General features: G+C 42.4%; 1 protein-coding gene across 3 annotated transcripts in view; it reads right to left on the bottom strand.

Annotated features, from left to right (window-relative positions):
• The window catches only part of LOC308079967 (actin nucleation-promoting factor WASL-like), a 56,993-nt gene that overhangs the window by 27,642 nt on the left and 3,145 nt on the right, over positions 1-26,206 (bottom strand). For 2 of the 3 annotated variants that reach the window (XM_080421635.1, XM_080421636.1), the window contains exons 2-4: positions 4,578-4,712; positions 3,039-3,125; positions 1,631-1,727 (exon numbers count right to left, since the gene is read on the bottom strand). In XM_080421635.1, the coding sequence (XP_080277761.1) occupies positions 1,631-1,727; positions 3,039-3,125; positions 4,578-4,712 (319 nt within the window). The remainder of the gene's footprint in view (positions 1-1,630; positions 1,728-3,038; positions 3,126-4,577; positions 4,713-26,206) is intronic. The other variant, XM_080421637.1, reaches the window with a different exon arrangement.

Raw genomic sequence — 26,206 nt, 5'->3', positions numbered from 1 at the left:
CTGTGAGCTTGTAGCTAGATATGTTCAACGCGCGACACCATCGTACAACGAATAGGCTATTCTATAACTGCAGTGCACAGCAGCAGCCGAGCAGGCTGTCGGAATTAAACCACAGTCAGATCATGATATAAACTTTAAATGATTATGATTGTAACGGTTGTAGCCAACTACTTTATGCAATTAATAATATTAATAATAGGCTTAAATTATAAAATAGCCTAATAACAGCATTTTCCCAACCGGCCACGGTGGCCGGTGGTGTTTATAATTACCGGCCAATTAAACATTTTACCGGTCAATGGCCGGTAAATACCGGCTAACGGAATCCCTGAGGTAGGTAGGTAGGTTGGTACAGGGTAGGTATGTAGGTAGGTTGGTACAGGGTAGGTATGTAGGTAGGTTGGTACAGGGTAGGTATGTAGGTAGGTTGGTACAGGGTAGGTTTGTAGGTAGGTTGGTACAGGGTATGTAGGTAGGTTGGTACAGGGTAGGTATGTAGGTAGGTTGGTACAGGGTAGGTATGTAGGTAGGTTGGTACATGGTAGGTATGTAGGTAGGTTGGTACAGGGTAGGTATGTAGGTAGGTTGGTACATGGTAGGTATGTAGGTAGGTTGGTACAGGGTAGGTATGTAGGTAGGTTGGTACAGGGTAGGTATGTAGGTAGGTTGGTACATGGTAGGTATGTAGGTAGGTTGGTACATGGTAGGTATGTAGGTAGGTTGGTACAGGGTAGGTATGTAGGTAGGTTGGTACATGGTAGGTATGTAGGTAGGTTGGTACAGGGTAGGTATGTAGGTAGGTTGGTACAGGGTAGGTATGTAGGTAGGTTGGTACAGGGTAGGTAGGTAGGTAGGTTGGTACAGGGTGGGTAGGTAGGCATATGTTGGTTGGTACGTACAGGGTAGGTAGGTAGGTACAGGGTAGGGTCAGGTCGTTAGGTTAAGTAGGTAGTAGGGCTGGGCGATATGACGTCAAACGAAAATACTGTTTATTTCAAACTTGTCCCTCAACTGTCTGACAAGGTCTGTATTGTAAATTTTATAAAGTGTTTGTTCAATAACAGGATGTCTCTCCTGCTCTTTAGTAAACAGAAAAGGCATTTTCAGGTCGGTATACCAATTTTATCCAATTAGGAGAGAGAACTTGCACAGAATACAGATTTAACAAGTGAAATTGGAAGTGATGGCAATAAGAAATGAGCAGACAAAATGAAACTGGAACACTATAAAATTAAAGCTGATAAATGGGTACTCTTTCACGATCAGCTGAAAATGTTCAACCCACCTGAAAATGTATTTTCGGTTTATTAAAGAGCTGGAGAGACAGGGAGACCCCTGTTGCTGAACAACCACTCTATAGCAATGACTACTATCAGAAATAATGCTTTAACCTTTTAACGAAAAACTTTTCGTTTTAACCAAAAAAATATCACTTACCCTACCTTTAAGTCGGTGAGAGATTTTAAATGTTGATTTGGATACATTTTTGGTTAATTGCCCAGCCCTAGTAGGTGGATAGGTAAAGGGTAGGTAGATAGGTAGGAGGTGGTATAGGGTAGGTGAATAGATATGAGGTTAGGTATGCAGGTTAGGCAGATAAGACTGTGTTTGACAGTAGGTCAATATGTACCACTTTTCCTTTGTCTTCTGCCCATTAGTTCTGAAAGGGCTCCTCTGAAACGCTTGGCCTCCTCCTCGTTGGCAAAGTTCAGACCCACCTGCGTATTCTACACACACACACACATACACACAGATTAACGCAATAAACAATCAAATAATAAAACAATCTAAATTTCTTTTTTTTTTTTTTTTCCCCCGTTTTTTTCTTGTTTTTAGACCCAAAGACCAAGGAGATATGATATATCAAAGATTTAAACTCCTATCCACTTCCTTGTTAACTTAAAACTTAAAAAATCTGTATCTCGGCTCCTGAGAACTTTTTTTTTCAATGAAAAATCTCTGGCAGTCTACAGCAAAAAATCTGAAATAATTCTGGCAGGAAATGAGTTAAATGAGAGAAAACACTTTTTTTAAATGAAATTACAAGAATATGGTTGGCATAACATGCCCATATATGGAGATGTGAGTGTCACAAATATGCATCACAAACCCCAATATGTGCTTTTATGGGCATATACTGATGACATCAGGGATCTCCATATATGGGCAAAAAAGGGACACAAGACAGACCGATACAGAGATCTCCATATTTAGGCATAAAAGGGACACAGTCAGACAGACGGGCACAACGGATACAAAAGGTATTGCACAACCGGGTGGGGCATCACTCCTGACTTGTGTCGTCCTCGATTAGTAGTTTTAAAATTCCCTTAAAAAAAACATCCTCAGTTCACTTTGTCCAGTTTAAAAAACATCCTCAGTTCACTTTGTCCAGTTTAATATGACCTATGTCTTTCCTGCCATGTTTACAGTGAGTGGTTCCTCTGCTCCTATCATTCCAAAGCCTTGCAGCTCCAACATACAGGAGTCCCTCCCTGTTACATTAGCCAACATCCAAGGTGTTTGTGGAGCAAGCAAAAGGCTCTAGTCACGTGAAAGGCCTCAAATATGAAATAGAACCCACGTTCTGCTCTCTGCCAGCTCATTAGCTGCCGTTTACAATAGCCAATTCTCTCCTTGCCCTCTCAATAGAGGATATTTTATAATAATAATTTAAAGCCATTTTGGGGGCATTTATAGTTGCAGTGGAGAGAGACAGAAAACAGGGAGAGAGTAAGGGAGTGACATGCAGCAAATGGTCCAGACAGGCCGGGACTCGAACAGAGGACTTGCTGTCGCCGACAGGCATAGGAGCCTATGTGGTACTAACAGGGCGTAACCTATCGGCTATGGGGCACTGCTTGTACATATATTTTAATGTTTTTCTCCCCAATTTAGTCATTATGGCAGTTCATTCCTCCCCACACACATTTCTGTCAGCATTCTCAGAGAGAGACCATGAAATAAAGTTGCTCAATATAAGCATTAAAATGTGATTCAATCCAATAAGCAGCAGATTGAACAACAGAAATACTCACATCTCCAGCAAAGGTCAAGAAGTAAGATTTGGGTGCATTAAAGTTGAAGTTGCTATACAGCTCCTGCTCAAACGTGGTCTTTCCATCCTGTGGACAAACAGCAAAAACAACAATTATAACTTAAGGAGACATGCAGCATCTAATCAAACGAATTGATTTAATAGATTATAAACACATATTTTCTAAAATAGCTAAAATAGCCGATATACAAGCTTACAATGCTTCACGTTGTGCGTTTGTTCAGCTATTTTCACTATTTTTGTTTTGCACGCATGACAATATATAAAATAGGATGTATGTGTGTATCAGACTAATCAATTTAGACATTAGAATGTTTTCAAGTTTTTGTTGTATTTTTTTAAACACGCTTCTCGATTATTCGATTTATAGAAAGAGCAGTCAGCAGAATAATCGCCAAATGATCAGAGATCTCCGTCTATTAATATAGTCTGGGGAAATCTAAATTCAATGTGTGGGCTAGAACAGCGGAGAAAACCTACTGCTTACTGCATAGGAAACCAACCCTGATACCTGGACTGGACTGCTGTAATTACAATATGGACATTAATGACCACCCTAAAGTCTTTGCATTGGTTCTGCGATGCTGTTATCCTATGTTACATTAGAAAAAAAGTCAGCCCTTCCGGTTACTGTGTCCCTGAAGCCTATTCATTGTTTCGGTATCAACACAACAACAACAACAGCTAACATGTCACCACAACACTAGCCACAACGATCTTGCTGCATTTAGCCATTGTTTCGTCTACTTTTCACTGCTCACACATATTTGCCATTGGAGCACATTTATTTTCTTTCAACAACATTTCCACCCCCTGGGAACCACACCGGAAAGGAGCACTGTTCTCCGTCACCAACCGTTAGCCCAAACTGCCGAATATAAACTCACACATTCGCTCCTTACTATGTATGTCTTCGTAGCCACCCTCCTCATGTCCATATTCCCACCCCAGCCACGTTTATATGACCGTTCTTTTCGTGTCCTACACACGTCGCCTTACAATTACTCGCTTTAGAAAGAAAAAAACACAATGTATTCTGCCCTTTCCAGGGTTGCCAGGTTCCGTGAGAGACCTCCGTTCCTGCTCGCTCAAAGTCGCTTACAAATAACTGGACATGGCAACACTGGTGTACAGTCTACTGTCATACGGGTCCTCAAGGTCTCTCTCTCAATACAAACTGATGGTCACTCGACCATGGTCTCTCTTTCGCCTCTGAGCACCGCTGTTGCAATGAACGTCTACAGGCTCTACTGTCTCTGTCTCCGATGTGCGGGCCAGGCTACTAGACGGGAGGGCCGCGCAGAAATGTTTGCACCCAGTTTTAGCCCATTTATTGAATTTAGATGTCACCACACTCACAGCAGACATATCGGCAGGTGGAGATATTCGATCGTCTGGCTACGTGAGACTAATCATAAACAGAGTCCTTGACCTGCTATTGTTCCAGAACAGAACATCAGTGGCAGCAGTGCACCACAGCACACCACGGTGAACTCATGAACGTTTTGCATGAACTGACCTTGATGTCGAGGACCCGGATATAGTAGGAGCGCAGGGGGTTGTCTTTGACCAGACAGGCCACCCCACAGCAACGCTTGGTCCACGCAGACGACCTCTCTGCCAGGAACACCTGGACGATTGCAGACGACAGGGTCTGGATGGATGGAGGGGAGAAAAACACACCGTCAACACATGGCATTGTCTATTCACAGCTCTGACGGTATATTGTATTATAAACAGATTTTCTGCTTTATTTTTGGGCGGTGTAGCCGCCCCTATAAGTGGGGTTGGGACACCTCATTAGCTGTACTGTGATTGGCTCATTAGTACACCCCTAGCTGTACTGTGATTGGCTGACTATTGGCTGACTCTATTCAGCACTGTGATTGGCTAGCGAGACACATGATGACATTAATAACCTATAAATAGGATTATGCACTTCCAAAAACAATTTTATTTTGGAAGTGAGCTTCCATCACTATGATGACCACACCGCCCACTTCACACTGGGTGTGATTTTTTATTTTTTTCACGATCTTTAATATTTCTCCAAAGACATTAACATGTTATGCTGAACCGACCTGCATAATAGAGAAAATGTTGGCTAAACATCATTGCAGTTAATAAGTCACAGTTCTTGGAGGGAATTTAATTAGTAAAATCAATCTTTTCTACAGGGACTGTTTTCGGCTAAACGACGTCAAATCAATCTGCACTTTAAAATGAAAAAGTAACAGATACTAGCTCACAACGCGCTGTGAGCTTGTAGAGCGGTTATTTTCCGTGCGAGACACGATGTGCAAAAAAAATCAGGCTTGAGGGAGACCTATCCTGAGACAAAGATGGTGAGCTGTGGTATACTGTACGGTGTGGGTATAAAAACTATTGAAAAAAAAAAAATAACATGATAAGACTGCAGTCAAGTTAGTCCACTCCATATCTAACTTATCTTAATCTAACTTTGTATTTTATTTCAAGGACCCCCATTTTGGTATGCTTTAAGCTATGGACGCCTATGACTCTATGACAGTCTACAGATGGATCCATTCCATGGTTCCATTTGTAGACTCTCGGCGTCACATTCATTCAATCTTTATTTCAGACTCAAGGTCCGTATCAAACAGACCGTTAACTCATTGAGTGCCATTAACGTGTTTCACGTGTTTTACCGCTATGGTGCAACGTGCCATTAACTCCTTCAGTGCCCAGCTTATTTATGGAATTTTGGCTCTGAGTGCCACAGCCAAAATTCATTGTAAAAAAAAAGTGCTTAGGAGCCGAGATACAGCCTTTTTCAGTAAGAAGTTAAACAAAGAGTGAATGGAGCAGCAAATCTTCAAATCATGATATCTTGGGTTCTGAACATGTTTTTAAATGTTTTTTTGACGTTTTAGACGTCCAGTGGCACTGAATGAGGCCATTAACGTGTTTCACGTGTTTTTGAAAAAAAACTAATCTTTTTTTAGAACCCAAGATATCATTACCTGAAGATTTGCAGCTCCATCCACTCCTTGTTTAACTTATAACTGAAAAAGGCTGTATCTCGCTTCCTGAGCACTTTTTTTTTACTTTGAAAAAAATAGAAAATCTAAATCGTACTGGCCAGAAATAGCCAGAAATAATTTGGGCACTCAATGAGTTAAGGGTCCATTTAATTCCTAACTATCAAAAATGTAGCTGGTGACTCCCATGGAACCCCCTCCTCAAGGACCCCCGGTGGTCCCACCCTGGCCCCCACTTCGAGAGCTTTCGGCCCCAGAATAATAATGATGGCATACGTACAGGCTAAGTGAAGAAATATTTGCGGTAGAGAATAGTTCCCGGACACAGTGTGAGATGACAGATATGTTATTGGCCAGCGATAACACAACACTGTAAATTACCATAACACTTATAAGGCTCACAGATAGACAGACAAATAGTGAGAAAACTGCTGGAAAGAACTACTGTAAAGTATCACGTGGAAGTAATCTAGACGGATCACTCTGTTTCAATCAGAAGATTTACAGACAGGCTGGCGGCGCACTCTTAATTTGCTCTCGTTATTGTTAATTAATTAACCGAAAGCCAGTGTAGAAATGTGCCTATCTGACAGATGAGGCAAAAGGACATGTGTCAGTGGGTTTAATTGGGACACTAAAAGGCTGTTTCATCAAGGCATCATTATCACTCTGTCATACAGGCATCGTAGAAAGATGTCTACTAGAATACACATCAGTTCTTGGAGGGACCGTCACCGTCAAACAGCCGATGAGCATTAACCCATTGAGACCTGAAGCCGATTCTACATGTCTCCTAAATCTCAGTATTCTGAAAAAGTATGTTTCTATATCAGTGGTGCTCAATCTTTTTCATGTCAAGGACCCCCGAAATGATATGTATTTGGCCGCGGACCCCCATCAAAATATGTTGTTCCAGGGACCCCCCAGAAGCAAAGATTTGAGTTAAAATGTTCGCTTTAAAAGTATTTATATTCAAAGATTTGCACACATTTTCACGATTTTTCAAAAATAGCAGATCTACAAGCTCGTAGTGCGGCACTCGCGCTATGAGCTTGTAGATCTGCTATTTTTGAATAGCCCAAAGTGTAAAATAATGTTTTTTAGCTCAAATCTAAAAATGACACAGTTCCAGGTCTTAATTGGTTAAATGGTAAATAGACTGCATTTATATAGTGCCTTTCTCCAAAGCGCTTTAGATTGCATTTCCCATTCACACTGTAGTGTACACACACATTCACACACCGATGGCAGATGGAGGAATCCATGGAAGGCACCAACCTGCTCATCAGGAGCAGTTGGGGTCTTGCTCAAGGACAGCGGACCACTCAAGGACTTCGACACGCAGCCCAGGAGGAGGAGCCTGGCTGGGGATCGAACCTGGAACCTTTCCGAATTCCAAGACGACCCGCTCTACTGTACCTCCTGAGCCACTGCAGCCCTGATATGATTGATCGTGACACTAGGAAGTGAGACTGCAGTGTCTGGTGTGAATTACCACACTGTGCTACAAAAAAAACGCCAGGCTAGCATCTAAGAAACGCATGCACTGAGTTATCACATAGCTGGTGTTGAGCTTAACAGAGAGTCACTAGAGTAGACACAGAGCCTGTTACCCACACATCGAGTGAACGATGCAGACAAGGACGTAACCAACCACTTTTGGCAAAAATAGCAGACGTACAAGCTCAGTATGTGTCACACACACTCACAACGCAATGAGTCGTGGGATTGTACATCGGCTGAGTCGTGGGATTGTACATCGGCTATTTTCGGCAAAGAGAGTTGGAGTAGAGGGAAAAAGCAGGGGGCCAATGATAGACCCTGGTGGTGGGATACCGATCGATCGATCGATCGATCGATCGATCGACCCTGGTGGTGGGATACCGATCGATCGATCGATCGATAGATCGATAGATCGATCTAGATAGATAGATAGATATATATATATAGGGTTTAAGTGGTTAACTGGCAGGCCCCAATAAGTGGTTCTCAACCTTTTCTGGATCAGGGCCCACTTGAAAATCTTCAAAGTGTTCGCAGCACACCCATCTGACCACTTATTAGGGGTGGGACGATATATCGATATCGCGATATATCGCGATATTTCGCGATATTTCTCCCGCGATAAATAATCGATATACTGGCGAAAAAAATCGATATAAAAAATATCAATTTTTTTTGATGATTTGATGATATGATGATTTTGAACAGTTTGGTGCTATTTTAAGTGTTTATTAATTGAATACAAGGACTATCGTGATATATCGTTGGTGAAATTTCATGCAATATATCGTGATATCGCAATATATCGATATTTTCAGATATCGTGATATATCGTTGGTGAAATTTCTTGCAATATATATCGAATATCGTGATATCGCAATATATCGAATATCGTCAAATATCGTCATATATATTCGTGGGCCTAATATCGTGATATATATCGTATCGTGAGGTACCCATATCGTCCCACCCCCTACCACTTATGTTAAGTGAACAGATGGGTGGGCCGCGTGCGTTTTCAGAGCATATTTATTTTAATATAATATGATCAATCAGTCGATTGTGTTCCACCTTGAATCAATGGAACTGACACTTAAAGTTAAAGTAGTAGTTCACCCAAGAAATTACATATTTTCTATCACACACACCCCATGAAGCCTCAAATTCTTAGATTTTTTTGTCCTTTTTTTGGGGCGAACTACTCATTTAAGTTCCTATTCATTGGTATCACAATGAAAACTGTTTTTGAGATTTTAAAGAAAAATACCATGAAATTCATGAATTGTATCAGTAAAATGTTAGTGTTTTGCCATTTATTTGGAGGCCCAATTGCAATATCCTAATGGCCCACCAGTGGTTGAGAATCGCTGCCCTGAGTCATTCTGTCTTTTTTGACAGTCTGCGAGTTACAGTATAATACGGCACTAGAGTCTAGACAGCAGTTATGCTGCGTTCTAATCAGACAGTGAGACTGGAAGGATGTTCAGTCACTCAGGCCAGGTCTGTGTCATTCTAACACTACACACACACCGCCAGCTGCATGTCCACTACACAGACCCTCACATTGTAGACTAATCACTGGCGACAGCTTAAGTGACTGGCAATGACATGAGTTATTCAGAATTTAAGGGTTCACCTTAACCTGGGTAAAACAAAACAATCCCCACCACGTGACCTGAGGTCTCACACACACACACACACACACACACACACACACACAGTCTAACTAGTAACTAACATGCTGTAGTGTAGACCGACAGCACAGAAATGATACACCATAAACTGGAAGTAGCATCCCTTTCCCTTTAGTGGTGCTATTGACAAAAATAACCGATCTACAAGCTCAACAACAGCTGAAGAGTCAAGAGCTTGCTCATTGGCTATTTTTGATATTTTTGCACTACACCATTGTTGACAAAGTATAAAATAGTGCTTAATGAGTGATTAATCAGACTAATATATGTAGTCGATTATAATAAAATACTTTTGCATTGATGAAGTGTGTTGCTACCATGTCAGGAAAGACAAATTCTAGTTTTAACGAGAACAACATATTCTGGTTTTAACAAGATGCGTATCACGTTATAATGTGTGATAATTATGTTATAACGTGATGATTAAGTATCTTGTTAAAACCAGAATTTGTTCTTTTTTCCTGACATGGCAGCAATATGCTTCCACAACAGAAAATACACATCTCAATTATTCGCTAAGAAAATTATCAATAGTTTGCAGCCCTAAATTAGAACTTTAAAAAAAAGTCTCCTTCTGTCAGGCAGACATACATTAAATGAATAAAGTGAAAGGTCAGAAAGATTCCTGTTAAAGTACACACCAAACCTAGAGTTAATTTAATTCTGAGAATGTAAGAACTGACCCATAAAAGGTCCACACGGAGGCCAGTAATGTGGCCCTTAAGCAAGGCACTGAATCCCAAACCCATGCTTCAGGGCAACCATGAATGATTTATCTCATAAAAATGTATGCATAATATCGCCGCTTGTCAGGCAGAAAACGTCTATCTCCATAATTCATGTTTTTTTCTTTCATGAATAATTATGCCCCATTTTATATCTTCATTGTATGAAAGTGTCACGCAAAGCACCGCGATGCGACTCTTTGTGAGCTTGCAAATCGGCTATTTTCACAATCTTTAAAACATTTAGAAAGATTTTACACAATAGGGACAATAGGGTTGAAAGTAGTGTTTCTGTGGGTTTCATAAATATAAATATTTTATCAAAAGAAAAGTACTAATAAGAGCTTGTGTGACTAAATAATGGAACACTTTTTTCTTTTTTTTTTACATCTCCTGGAAAGTAACAGTTTTGGACATACAAGGTCTCCAACTGACAGGGACAATGTGCATAATAAACTGTATGTGAGTGTGCGCGCGCGAGTGCGGGCGTGTGTGAACGCGGCAGGAATGTGACATAACACTCATTTTAACTGTGTCCAGCAGGACAAAAATGACATAATTGATTCACATGTTCCAAAACTCCGCCGTCAAGAAAATTCCACTGGCGAAAGGTTGCCATGGTGACTTCGGAATGTCTGACTCGCAGGAATAACGTTGTGATGTCAACGGTTCTCCGTCTAGAGTCGGCCAATCGACCAGCAAAATTGAATCAGTTCTCTCTGCGGTCCATAGACACTCTACTGTTGTACTTCCTGTCCTGGCCAGCCTCCCTTCTCACCAGTGGTGGAAGAAATACTCATGTTTTTTAGGGTAATTTTAACGTCTACTCAGGCTGTGAGCACTCCAGAGACAGTTTTGAAGTTGCTTGATTCAGTATTTATATATTTGATGTCTAACCCAGGGGTCTTCAACGTTTTCAGGCCAAGGACCCCCTAGCTGAGAGAGAGATGAAGCAGGGACCCCCCTCTATATTGTATAAAGTTTTGTTTCAGATTAAACTTTTTTTGTTTACTTGGTCGGCTCTTTTTTCCCTCTACCCCAAACACCTCTTTGCCAAAAATAGCAGATCTACAAGCTCACAACGCCTCGCAGCGCGAGGCGTTGTGAGCTTGTAGATCTGCTATTTTTGGCTAAAGTTCTCCTCAGAAAAGGGATGCTAGGGTTCAAGTAGTTCATGTAAAAAAAAAAACATATCACACAAAGATTTGGCAGACCCCCTGTAGTAACTCTGAGGACCCCCTAGGGGTCGCGGACCCCCTGTTGAAGACCCCTGGTCTAACCCATTGTAACTTGGGAAAATGTAAAAATAATACAGGAATTGAAAAGACACGGCCCCTTCACGCATTAGAAGGGCACCATCAGTCACCAGAACCAAGGACGTGTGTTTTCAATGAATATAACATGGTTAAAATGTGAGTTTGAAGTTACAATGTGTTGTGAGCTTATTGATCGGCTATTTTCGACAAATAAAATTTGGTTTAGACAGAAATACCTGCAGGCCTAGTATAGAGCCCTGGGGGACCCCAGTAAGTGGTTAGAAGATGCAAACCTAACTCTTGCCTATAAAGTATTTCCGATTGCGCTACAGACGTGGAGGAGGAGTGCTATTAAATATTCATACTAGCTGACCTCTCAGGTCATCTGGGGCAGGTCTTCTTTCTGTTCCCAGAGTCTTTCCCATTAAGACCTGGAACGCATCTGTGTCACTTTAGGTTTCTTTGGCTATTCAAAAATAGCAGATCTACAAGCTCATAGCGCGGCACCGAGTGCCGCGCTACGAGCTTGTAGATCTGCTATTTTTGAAAAATCGTGAAAACATTTTTTTTTTTTTTTAAACAGTTAGGATTTAGAAAACATTTTAAGAATCGGATTTAGAAAACATTTTAAGAATCGGACTCAGGCCTTAATGGGTTAACTAAACGTGGGCGACGCAGCGTTCAGTTTTTTTCATGCGCCACATACCTGAAAAACAAACTGCCAGAAAACTGCAGGTCTGCTACAACTCTTGAGTTCTTTTAAAACAAAGCTGAAGACACAAAACGCATTTGAAGTACATAATGTAGATCTTAGCAATCTCCTCACACAGTCTTGTAGCCTGCCAAGCTACTGAACAGAAGTCAAGTCACCTTTATTTGTAGAGCACTTATAGCATTTAAAAACAGCAGAGGTTGACCCAAAGTGCTTTACATTCACAATCGCATCAGCATAAAAGGTGAGCGTGTCCCTTAATATAATGACAAGGACAGGAGCCAATCGATGAGTAATATAGAACCGCAACAGAACACCAAGAGAATACCAAGCATGGTGTGTAGAAATATGCACTTGTGACATTCTGACTCTTATTACAAGTCTGTTAAGAGAGAGAAACCCACCCAAAATCATTCCTCAGCTTCAATTTTATAGTGTTCCAATTTTCATCACTTCCGATTTCCCTTCATCCTGTATGAGTTCTCTTTTCTGATTTGATCAAACTGGCATCCCTATTACCTACCTGGGTGAAAATGATCTTCTGTTTACTAAAGAGCTGGAGGGACCAGGAGACCCCGGTTACTGAACAAACATTCTATATCAATTATTACTACTGGAATATAGAGCTAGCTAACATTGCTTTACACCCCTTTCAAGACACAGCAACACTAGCTAAAGTTAAGATTTTAAGTTTTTTAATGTCCCGCCCCACGATCACAAACTTGTGGAAGGAACAACAATACAAGTAAATGACAAGTAAAAGAGGGTTTTTATTTTTTGGTGGTACAAGAGGTCCTGAGGATGTGCTGCAGTCAGTGGCCATGTTCAATGTTTACACAGACACCAGCTTAACTAGGAGTCAGCTTGTCTTTGATATGGAGCCGACACAGGGAAACAGCAGGCCGAGGAGGGAAGCAGTGAGGCTCTAACGGTCTGCCTCAGACTGACAACAGTAGGGGGTGACACACAAACACACACACACACACACACACACACTCCAATTAAGATCAGAGACTTGTTCCCACTCCCCAGGTTTTACAGGTAGCCGCAGGTCAGTCCTGGTTTACTGATCAAACACTTACAGCCTGCTAACAGGAAGTGTGCTGGCTGGCTTCAGAGGGATTTGGATCCTAAGCACCTCACCACGCCCCCTCAATCAATAAGTTTGAACGATACCCTTTTCTTATTTTCCAGTAATGCGTGCGTGCGTGCGTGCGTGCGACCGTGTGTGTGTGTGGTGGAGAAGTAACACTTCTGAATGTATACAGTCGAGTCAGCCTAGGGATAAGAGCATACAGTACAGTACAATGCTGGTAAATTCTTCATTGGCAGGTACAGCACCATATTCAACCTGGTATTTCAGGAAAGCAGGCATTATGTCTTCGCTGTCTTGCATGTCCAAAACTGCCTGGTACTGTTCAGAAAGTGTTCCAATGGATGCAATGTAGTTATTAAGTCGTAAGCTCTTGGTAATACTTTTCATTGATTCAATATTTATAAAACCTACAGACACACCTACCACTTTCACTAATACTTTGTTGAAATATAGCGAAAATAGCACGGAGTACTGCAAGCTCCCAACACATTGTGATATGACACGTTGTGAGCTTGTAGATTGGCAATGTTATATACTTTTGTAGGACAAAGTAGGGCATTCATTTATGGGGGGAGGGGGAAAAGTTAAATTTGTTCCCGTTTCTGCCCGACAACAACGATGTGGAGATTCATAAAGGTTAATGGGGCAACCACACATGCAAATCCTTGTACTAACCTAGCCTCGCGTGGCCAGACTATATCACTGCGTGGATATTTGACTTGAAGTCTGTTCAACCTTGTGGAACCATTTTCATATATCTTTTGGAATATTGTTTACCAGATTTTCAGGATTTGGGGTTTAGCATTCCATTGACAATCCCCATGTTGAATCGCAACTTCTTTTCTAGCTCGGACCAAAAAGGACAGTTTTGTGCCTTGCTCTTGCGGCTTACCATGCAACAAACCTCAAATCAGTGTAGATTCTGTAGAATGAAGTTGATTGCTTAGATAAGTGGCCTTATTTATTAGCCTAGTATGATCACTCCTTTCATGATAATGATTCCCTCTCTCTCTCCACCTGAACAAATGAAGGCTGAGCATGCTGTACTCTAGAGTGTTGTCCTATAGTTGGTCCATATAGGAACTATAACCTAGTTAACTGGGTTACACCCTCAGGGCTTCATGACTGACCGCACTGGCTAGCATGAATGAGTACTATGTTCTTTGATGAGACAGGCACAACATTCACCGTGGTCATGTCACAGAGGCTGCAGGATAACACATAATCAGAATTCAATTGTTGATCAATTCTAACATATGATAGACTGATCATATGATAGATTGTACATGCATATATTAGGCTAATTTATTTGGCAATAGATGTATAACGTTCATCTATTCACTGTTGATAGGCTGTACTTATTGACAGAATCTAAGCTCATTATTTTATGTTCTTGACCTTTATGCTTACCACTACCTATACTGATGCTGCTGCTACGACACCTGAATTTCCTCCTCGGATCAATAAAAGGTTTATCTTATCTTGTAAAGCACATTGCAGTAGAATTCTTTCTACCGTCGCGACTTGATAGCCGGGTAGATGGCGCTCATACCACATGGGCTCTAATGCCTGACAGCGAGTGCCCGGTTCGATTCCCGGTCGGCCAGACCATTTGGTGCATGTCACTCTCTCTCCGTGTTTCTTGTCTATCACTTCACTGAATCTGTCTGAAAAAAAAAGCATAAAAAGGTTTTTGGGACAGATTCCGAGTCCTAAACAGTGGCGTAACTGAGGGGTAGCAAGTGATGCGGTGCGGGGGGGCCACCAGCAGAGGGGGCCCCGCCTGCACTGATACAAATATTTTTACAGCAAAAAAAAAGAAAAAAGTTGATTTATATTGGTCAAATAGAACAGAATTAGACCCGAATTAGACCGAATTAGACCCAAATTAGACCGAGATTTTTCGCTCGCACGTGCGTGGGCCTCACGTGAAACTCCCGCGGGGAGGCCCCGCGATTCTGCGTTACGCCACTGGTTCTAAACCAACGATTACCGATGTTTTGACTGATATAGATTTTCTCAACGTGTTGTGAGCTTGTAGATGTGCTGTTTCTCCAAATGTTTGCTTATTATGATGCCCAAAATAGGGACGCTAGGATTCATGTGGTTAAAGTTTCTGCCAAACAATAGAAAAAACCCAAGACCCAAGAAAACCCAAGACTGCATCATAAAATGGAATATATATAGATATTTTCTGTCTCTTCTGTCCCAAATGAACTTTATTTCACTAATGAGCTGAGTTATGAATAGGGTTGCAGCAACTGTTAACAAGTTAATCAACTATTACAAAAAAAAATCTATCTATTTGGGCATGTCATTATAGCCAAAAATAAAAAAAGAATTCCAATAATTTATTAACACATTGAATGCCAAAAACGGTCCGGACCGTTTTTGAAGGTCCAAACGAGAAGTGCCGAAAACGGTCCGGACCGTTTTTGACCCAATTCTATTTTTATACGAGTGGCCCACGTGGGGCGCTAAAACGAAACTTTGACATCACCCAAGGAGTTTCTGAGAAGAAGAGGCTGGATGAGGCTCCATGTCAAAAATCCTTCCGGTCGGCGTTTTCAATGTTATCTCCTTGACTAAAAGCTTAATATCTCCATTTCTTTTTAATGTGGTGGAAACGAGCCGTTTCCGATCGGCGATCACGCTGCAATGGAGGATCGCGTTGGAAATATTATTGTTCCAGGCGTTAGTCGGGACCCTCCGCCGTCTCGCACACACGCTTTGTTTACATGCACTTCCGCGTCGGGGCTTCTGCAGCACGAAACGTATAACGCAAGTGGATGGAAGAAATGCAGGCACTCAACGTATAATATTTTAATAAACCTCTGGCACCCAATGTGTTAACAAATATAAATGAAAATAGCAGATGTACAAGTCGTGAACTGGTAGATCGGCTATTCTCATACACAGTTGTGCGACGGAGCATAACATAGGGCTTAAGTGGTTAATCCATTCGTTGGTATATATATATTTTACAAAAAAATACTTTTATGTAATTGTGTATAGCAGACGTGAAGTCCACATACCAGCTCTGCCTCTGACAGTGTGATAAACCGGTTCCGGAAACGGTTCCAAATGTGATGGAAATCATGGAACAGATTCCGGTTCCTCAATGTCGGATCCGACCCAGCACTACCTCCTACCTCGATGCCTGTTCAAAGTTCAAACACAATGGACGGAAAACTTGCCATAAACTAATCTTCAATAAAGAATGGAATTAGACCATTAGCAGCCAGTGCTGTATAGCCCTGGAGGTTCATCTCCTCGTGTTGGAACTGACTGCTTCTGACAGCGCCCAAGGCTGAGCAGCCCTGTGTCTAGATGACATCATCAAAGCCGGACATGAACTTGCCGTTTCATTGTCTCAGTTTCTATCTCACACTCTCTCTTATCTGTCTGTCTTACTATCCAGCCATCCATAGAAAGCATATCATACAATAAGCATGTATACGCTATTGGCCAACAAAGAAACACTCTCTCTCTGGTTCTCGCTTTCCCATTCTCTCTCGCTCTCTCTCTCTCTCCCCCTCTCTCTCGTACTCAGATGAACTCTCTCCTTCTCAAACGCACGTGTTCCGCTGCACCATTTCATATACGTGCGCACAAATGCAAGGACACAGACCCCATTGACTCTCACACATGCTCTCTTTCTGATGTCTCTCTATCCCAGCCACCAGCCTCTCACACTCGCTTTTTACGGCGTCGCTCCTAAGCGGCAAGCAGTCTAGAAGAGGGTATGTCTGTGTGCGTGCACACCTAATCTTGCCAATCACTTGACCGATCGGCCGCAAACTTTTTGTGGCCTAACTCCCTTAATATTTTGCACATTTTTACACACACACACAGCTCTAGGATATGTAAAAAAAAAAAATCACGATTCACAATTTATTAAGATATTTCTGACCAAATACCTCCATATCGATATTTTCACGATAATATTTTGCCCACACACACACACACACACACACACACACACACACACACACACACACAAGGAAGTGATGTGCTGATCCAGTAGAAGGCTGAGATGTAGATAGGACACTATCACACAGGACACTGACACACAGTAAAATCCTCAGTTAACTCTGAGTGTATGGAAACAAATGGACCCGTAGGGTTGCACTGCGACACATTGTCAGCTTGTACATTTGCTATTTTCGCTGAATGTTCGCCTGTTATGACATACCCAGAATAGGGACGCTATAGGGTTCATGTGGTTAAACGATTGTTGGACTATAGAGTGGACAGCCCTGGAAAGGTGCATGGGAGAGCTATAGCAGTAAGAGGAAAGAAAGGGAGGCCACAAGATGTGGCCCGGGGCCCACTGGTGGGACGCAAAGGTATTGCAAGTGGGCCCCCAAATAATTGGCAAAACACAAACATTTTAACGATAATACAACATTGATATAAACATTAATTATGACTTTTCCTTGAAAATCTTGAAAATGTGTTTTCATTGTGATAGAGATAACAAATAACTCCATTGATCAAAGCTGGAACACAATTGATTGATTGATTAAATTGATTAAAAAACATTATCTGAAAAATGCACGCAACCCACCCATCTGACCACTTAACGCACCAGCCACTAAGTGGCCAGATGGGTGGGCCGCAAACACTTTCAAGATTTTAAAGTGGGCACTGATCCAAAAAGGGTTGAGAACTACTGTTCTATATCTGTTGCTATTCTATTGCTGCACCTCGTGTATAATATATCTGTTACTAGATCTCCTGCTATTTGAACTGCCTCATTCCACTGCCATTTCTTCTAACCATGCACCCAATATCTAATGCTACTCTTGTGAGAGCAGCGTTGCTTGCTCTTTCTATTCTTCTTCCCTTTCCTGAAAACTACAAATGATGTGAGCTTTTTTTCACCCACTTTTTTATACATGTAAACCTTTCATGTGACAATATAGAAGAAACAAGCAGACTATGTGAAGCCAAGTAAAGGGAGAAGAGAAGATGAGAGGAGCGAAGCAGCCAGGGCGAGATGAAGTCGACGAAAAAGGCATGAAGAAATTATGGATGAGGAGGACAACAAAAAGAACAGAGAGAAGTGGTAAAAAAGATAAAGTTGAGGTTAGTAGAAAGAAAAGAAAGAAAGAGAGAATAGCAGGGGAGAAAAGAAGAGAAGAAAGGATGAGGGGACAGAAAAAGGGATGATTGAAGGAGAATGGAGGAAAAATGGGAGTCATGTTCCGCTTGCTCCAGAGGAGGTCGACCACGAGACTTCCTGTTAGAGGGGACTGCTGATCAGGCAGTCTGCCTGCACACACACACACACACACACACACACACACACACACACACACACAGAGGAAACGCTACAGAAAGAGAAAAGGACACACACACACACAGACTTGGACCGTATCCAGCTTCTGCCCGGTCAGCCTCGGAGTACTGCTGATGCAGAAAACAACACAAGGAATACCAATGAGCATTATTCTCTATGTGTGTGTGTGTGTGTGTGTGTGTGTGTGTGTGTGTGTGTGTGTGTGTGTGTGTGTGTGTGTGTGTGTGTGTGTGTGTGTGTGTGTGTGTGTGTGTAACAGTGCACAGGTTGAACTACTTACAGTATGTGCTGTGATTCCAAATTCATGATTCACATTTGTGTCAGAATCACAGGCAGACGTTATTATTCCACGCAACTCTCAATCTCTATCTCATATTACTATACAACAATAACACACAGCAGCCATCTTCAACCAAATAAATCACAATAAGTTGTTTAAAGTTTGATTCCAGTCTATGCCAAGGTGCTCTGAAATCCAGGTCAATCCAGGTCAACCTGGTTGTGGGCTATTTCCTCTGGAATATCACAATACAAGTCTATGAGAAGAGAACCTATAACATTCAGAAATATTATCAACATTATGAATATTGAATAACTTAATAATCTGATCATTCCAGAGTACTGCAGCTAGCCTATGGGAGTACATTCAGAGTCCTGTTTAACAAAGGTGATCTTTGAAGATACATATCTTATGAACATAGTTTACTTCCTGTGGCTGGTCTGTCTAGGTGCCTGGGCTGTGAACTAGCACAAGCCTGGTGATATTACATAACGTGATATTATCACTAGGGTTGCAACTATCGATTCATTTATAGCAATTATTCTATGGACTTTTATTTTTTTAATAGTGATGAGAAACTGAAAAGTTTAGCTTCTCCAGAAGCCCTTGAACATGAGGTGGAAGACAGTCAGTGGTGACGTTAACTAAGTAAACAATGATCGATATAAGCTTACATTTCATATAACACCATACACACCGCTGTACGTTTCTGCCACAAATCAACCTTTCTTTCAAACTCTAGCCGAATGGTTGGGGCGCTTACCACAAGGGCCGCAAAATGGCTTCTTAACTCTTTGACTGCGGACGACGCGATAACGCGTCAAGTGCTACTTTGTCCAGTTGGCCGTCGACGCGCGTTCATTGTTTAATCTCTGATTGCGCTATGCTGCTTAATATTCAATGTTATTCTCGAGTTCCACTTACTTCACGGACATCTGCATCCGGTTTCATGGCCTGGATTCCGTTTCCGGTTTTTGATTTTTTTCCCCAGTCATTTTCGTCCAAAATAGGTAAATAAACGGTTTTTCACACGGTATAACGGACAAACGGAACGGTTCTCTTCTATAATCTATGGTCTGGGTGACGATCAGTCATCGCCGTCGTGTATCACATCGTAATTTTCGCCGATCAAAACAATCTGGGACGACGTCACATCCGTTTTCATGTTTTTCCTTGTCTAATCTATCAAGAAGGGTGAGAGAGACCCAACGACTTGATCAAGCTGTCATGTGCTGCTCTCTAGTGGCGGATTTGTGCTGGGTCTTTAAATTATGTGTCCTTAAATTATTTTCATGAGAAAAATTCAAAATATAAAAATAAAAAAAACACGAAAATTGCTGGCACTGGGGGAGTACTTTATGAAAATACTCTGGCAGTCAAAGAGTTAATCGTGTCCCCGGTTCGACTCCCGGCCGGCCTAACTGTTTGTTGTGTGTCATTCCCCTGCTCTCCGGTGTGCCTTTCCTGTCTCTCTATCACTGTCGCTACCAGGTCATTCATTGCGGCAGATCCTTGTACACACTCACAGTAATGTTCATCTCTATTTATTAACTTACAGTGCTGATTAGGGCTGCAACTATTGTCTTACGTAGCCAGACGATCAGAGATCTCCACCTACTGATAGTCTGGTGAGGCCTAAAACTATAGGTGAAAAGAAGGAAATTCAGGGTATACTGTAGGTTTGTTGGCACTAATTTTCTCTGCTCTCCAAGCCCATTCCATGACTTTGGATTATACATCCAGAACGGAGGCACAGTTAGCTCCAGTACACAGGGTCATGGGTGAAGGGGTTAACATTAACTAGCCTCGATCTCCAGGCTTTTGTTTAGTTTTGCTAAAAAATAAAAGCCTGGAGGAACGCGTCGGTGTACCTGGTATAGGAAGTGTTTCATTTCCCCAACCAACCAGAGTGCAGTGGGCGTCGCGCGTAATGTTGTGTTAACAGGGCGGGGGTTGACGGACAGATCGGTGAACCAATGAGATCAGGCGCAATCTCTCTGCGCCTCTATACACCCGCCCCTCTATACACAAAAACAGGAGCGCTGGTGCAGCCTAACATTAACACATCCACCGCCAAGGGCTAATCTCATAATGTACTCACCAGTGCCAAGGTTTTATTGTTGTTTTTTGTTTTTTTCAGGTCGCCATAGGCCCCGTTAAAATCCTTTAGATTGCGCAATCCACTGTTTGTAAACAACGGGCACATGTCCTGGTGTCTACTCGTCGAGACCGCGTGTCAAACGGAGCCGCCATGTTTGAGTTCTGACCGTTTATGTTAACATGGGAAATGCGAGGATGAAAAACTACATAGGTTTTACAAGGCTTTTAGTGTACGACTTAGAATGGAGGCCGACGGGAAACAAAAAACGGGACCGCACTTCCGGTCGACTTCTGGTGGTGTTACACTGAAAATGGTCCCCCTAGAAAATTGAAAAAAAATAAAAAATTAGAAAAAAAGGAAAAAACACCCGGACCGTAGGACTACGGTTTCGGCGCTTAACAGTTGGATTTAACGGACCGTAGGACTACGTTCTTGGCGGTGGATGTGTTAACAACAGAGAGGTATAATGTTATTTTGGTGAATCATTTTCCCTTTCATAGCCGAGAAGTACTTAAAAACAAAAACTTTTGGACCGGACGGCTGGCATAGTGATCCGGGCACCTAGGCTCCAAAGTAGTCTGACAGCACGTTGTGAGTTTGAGTCTCGATCCTGATGGCCTTTGCTGCACGTCACTCCCCAGCTCTCTCCCCATTTCCTGTCAACCTACTATCCTATCAATAAAAGCATTTAAAAAAAGCCCAAAAATAAATCTTTAAAAAACTATATATTTGATACCTTGATACAATACATCTTTTCATATTGTTCAATATATCCACATAAGTTATCTAAATTGCACAATTTCAATCCTGGATTCCTGGGCAGTCAATGGAACATACAGTAAAATCTTCATGCCTTACAGATTCATTTGGGTCCATCTTTACAATCTCAGTGTTAAATTAACATTTACTGTTACGTGAACAAACACCAACAAAGATGAAGACCTTTGCTCACTAATCACACACACACACACACACACACACACACACACATATTTTACAACAACAATAAACCAAAGGTTAATGAACCTCCTCAGGGCCAGAGCTCAGTGCACTGTGCAGATGAAATAATACCGAAGCCACAGTGAGATGAGGGATGACAGCTGATTTCTACATTTGCTGCTTTAACAACAAGGTTACGTAAGAAACTCAGTGAGTCACTCAGTCAGACAGGAAATCACTGGTTGGCATTCTAATTAGATTTGGAAGGGGAGACACACAATGCCAGTCTCTTCCAATAACTCTCTCTCACATGCACACACACACACACACACATTTGTATAACAGTACTTGTGAGGACATCAACAATTAGGACAGCAATTTTATGAATGCCATTTTTATGAATGCTTTTTTTGGGTCGATTTTTAAGCTTGACCCTAAAGCCGAAAATAACCGACCTCCTCGTAGATCTGCTAGCTTGTAGATCTGCAATTTTCGGTGCATTTAGGTGCGGTCTGTGAGCTTATAGATCTGCTATTTCCGGTGCATGACAACTAAATCAGGCATAACTCCAACCCTAAACCTAACCTCTAAATCAGGGGTCTTCAACCTTTTCAGGCCAGGGACCCCCAAACTGATGGGTAGATGGAGCAGGGACCCCCTACCTCGTAGGGTAGGGGGGGCTACCACATCTATTGTATATTTATGTATAAAATTGTGTTTTATATTGCCTGCTCCTACACACCTGCCCCAGTAGGTGTGCAAAATAAAAGTTCTCTACAAAATATGTATAAACATACCATGTTATTGTGCATTGTGCAAAGAAAGACAAAAAAAATGTTAAACAAAAATATTGTTTAATCAAACAACAATTTTGCGGACCCCCTGCAGTACCTCCGCGGACCCCCTAAGGGTCGCGGACCCCCTGTTGAAGACCTCTGCTCTAAATGCCCAATCCTAACCCCAAGCTGAATCTTTTACCCCCAAAAAACAGACATTTCTCTTGTGAGGACAAGGAAAATGGTCTTCACAATGTCTATTTCTCAAAGTCTACCATACTTGTGGGATATTTGGCCCGCACAAGTGTAGTAATACAAGTACACAAACATACATTCTGTCTGTGTCTTCCTCATCATGCCACCGACTCTCTCTGCCACCTCTCTCATTATATTCTCTCTCTCGATCTCACTCTCTCTCTGGGTGGGTATGTCTCACTCTTTCGGTATGTCTCTCACTGTCTCAGGCAGCCTCTGTATCAGATAGTGTCTCTCTGAAAGCCTTTTCAGGGATTGTGTCCACAGAAAGGGTTTTTCCGAGCCTTTCTGCCTTGTATTTCTATGGTAAGGGTAAGACGGATTATGAAGAATGCTCCTCTTCCCCACGCCGAGCATCACGTTTCAGCGCTCTCGGCCTGGCCGCTTCAAGTAGAAAAATAGTTGGGAGCAAAAAAGTCTCACTTTGTTGATACTTAGAATTGAACGTCGCTTAGTACGACGCATGCCAGACATAATGAATTATAATAGTTGGTCCACACTCTTGTCCTGTGCAGTATTTGTCATTGTACATTTGTATATACAGTGAAATGCGGTATCATACTGCATTTAACCCATCCTAAGTATCAGGAGCAGCGGGCGCTAGTACAGGTGCAGCGCCTCGGGGAGCAGTTAGGGGTTAAGCGTGTCTTGCTCAGGGACACGAGGAACGGGGCACGAACCGGGGATGTTTGGTTTCTCAGTCGGCATCTCACTCAGCCACGGCCGCCCCATGATATCCAAAGCAATCCTCGCCTCAACTAAAAACAAAGGCGCTTTCTGTAGACACGGCCCGTCACACATCATCACCGAAAATAGCTGCCGATCTACAAGCTCTTAACGCACCACATACCGACGTGTTTTTAACAAGTAGATCTGCTATTTTCGGCGTGCAACAGTTTAAATTTTAAACTAGCCAATAGACATTAGATTACCCTACAGTCACACCAACAGCGACAATAAGCGACAAAGTGACTGGAAGTCATTCATTTCCAATCATAGCTGAGCTACATTGAACTACAGTGAGTGACATGGAGTGGCGAGACACCTGCCAACCAAATCGCTGCATCGTGTAACACTGGTGCATTTCCTGTCAAGACGACATTTCTAGCCCACTTCCAAATCCACTCCCGTTTTGTGAGGCGAAAAATACTGCATGTCAAATGCACACAGTGGTGAGAATATTATGACAGGAAAAGTAACTTATTCCACAAAACCTTTATTTTGTTTGATTATTCATACTACAGTATAGGTGACCCACAACAGAACATACTGTATACTGTATATGTATCCTACATGTAGGAGCCACCATGTAACGCCTTTTAACAGCGGGGAATGAAATGACGATATAACTGCAGATAAGCTCCTGAATATTGTTGGCCAAGAACATTGGTGTTGTCCTGGACAGTCAGCTCTCATTCAAGGCACACATTACAGCGGTCACTCGATCCTGTAGGTTTACAGTCGAAGGATCAGTCCCTTCCACACCCCGGAGTAAGTCCAGCTCCAGCTCAGACCAGACCTCAGTCATATCAAAACTTGACTACTGTAACTCGCTCCTTACTGGCCTCCCAGCTTGAGCACTTAAGCCTCTAACCAAGCTATATGATCCAGAATGGCGCAGCATGCTTGGTCTTCAACCAGCTAAAAAGTTCACGTCTTCCCTCTTCTCCACTCCCTCCATATCTTCAAAGCCTGATCCAACCCAACCCCTCCGCTCCCGCTCACTCAGATCAGCTAACACAGCGAAGCTGTCAGAACCTTCTCTAAAATATCCAGGACAACACTATGCGTCCCAGACTCTTCTTCCATCTGGCTCCCAAACTGAGGAACAAAAACCCCATTGCAGTTAGAACTGCAGACTCACTCCCGAATAAAATGTCCGCCGTAATCTGAAAACTCACCTCTTCAGACTCCACCTTAGCTCGTAACACTTGACCTGACCTTGATGACCATGCAGTCAGATGGCATGTTCTTTAGACAGATGCCAGGTTCATTTATTGACCTGGCATCCTATAGTTTGTATAATTTCAGTGTACGGGTTATTATTTCTCTTTTTTTTTATATTATACTGTTTAGACTGATGATGGTTAATTGGTTTATGCTATGATCCTAGATTACTGAGGCACTATACTGTCTATATGCGTTTGATTAATGTGTTTACCTTGCATACTGTAAAAGTTATAAAATACAAAAACTTATTTTCGCTAATGTATTTTTGCATGACCCTGCTGTACAATGAAGTATTAGGGCTTAAGTGGTTAATCACAAAAATCTATAACTTTTGTTTTGCATCAAATCGTTGATACATGAAAAAAACTCCATCTCCCTCTCACTCACACACACAATGATGAATAGCTTGGAATGTCCCTGCTGTCACATGGTGACTGTCCTGATGTCCAGAATACCTGAGAAGCCATGTCACTCTGGATGTTTAAACAGGTGCACAGACACACCTTAACAGTGTGCGCGCGCACACACACACACACACACACACACACACACACACACGCGCGTGCGTGCGTGCGTGCGTGCGTGCGTGCGTGCGTGCGTGCGTGCGTGCGTGCGTGCGTGCGTGCGTGCGTGCGTGCGTGCGTGCGTGCGTGCGTGCGTGCGTGCGTGCGTGCGTGCGTGCGTGCGTGCGTGCGTGCGTGCGTGCGTGCTCGTTCAAGGTGATATTAACATACAAATGTTAACGCAAGTGTGGGAGAGAGGAATAACTGCGAAGGTTTCAGCATTCAATGTCAAAGGAGTCTGGAATTAGCACAGAAAAAGAGACAAGTCCACACATGGCATGGCAGTGCAACACACACACACCTGAGAGAGGAAAGAGGTGAGGCTCCCCTATGATTGGCCCCAATGAGACTAAGAGGAAGTGGCATTTCTGCTTCACGAACATGGAACCACTTTGCCGCTGCTGCCCACCACAAAGGCAACTATATGTGAGACATACTACAGGGAAGTAACATGAGAAGTGGCCAGGTGAAAGTATACACGCTCTGTGTGTATCACCCTTTGTATCTGTGTGTTCCTATATTTTGTCCATTAATGTTGTGTGTAAGGCTGCACTTGTGCGTGTCAACTCATTACACCAAGTAACTATTTCCCTTCAGACAGAGACAGACACACACACACACAGAGACAGAGACAGAGACACACACAGAGAGACACACACACACACACACACACACACACACACACACACACACACACACACACACACACACACACACACACACACACACACACACACACACACACACACACACACACACACACACACACACACACACACACACACACACACACACACACACACACCTAGTTTACCTGTAGCCATAGAGGGAAATCTGATTAAGCCGCATACTTGCTGCTAGGCAAATAGGTTGAACAAGCAGTCAGTTTAAAGCTGATCTTAACAGACAGGGAAGAATACATGCTTCGTCATCCTTTGACATTTTGTCTTATCTGGAGCATTGTATCAATAACCAGGGCTTCTGTGCCTGG

This window comes from Gymnoscopelus braueri (genome assembly GCF_963280865.1).
Source record: "Gymnoscopelus braueri genome assembly, chromosome: 23".
In the NCBI taxonomy this organism is placed as follows: Eukaryota; Metazoa; Chordata; class Actinopteri; order Myctophiformes; family Myctophidae; genus Gymnoscopelus; species Gymnoscopelus braueri.
The sequence above is the reverse complement of the archived record's forward strand: the minus strand, read 5'-3'. Positions and strand labels throughout refer to the sequence as shown.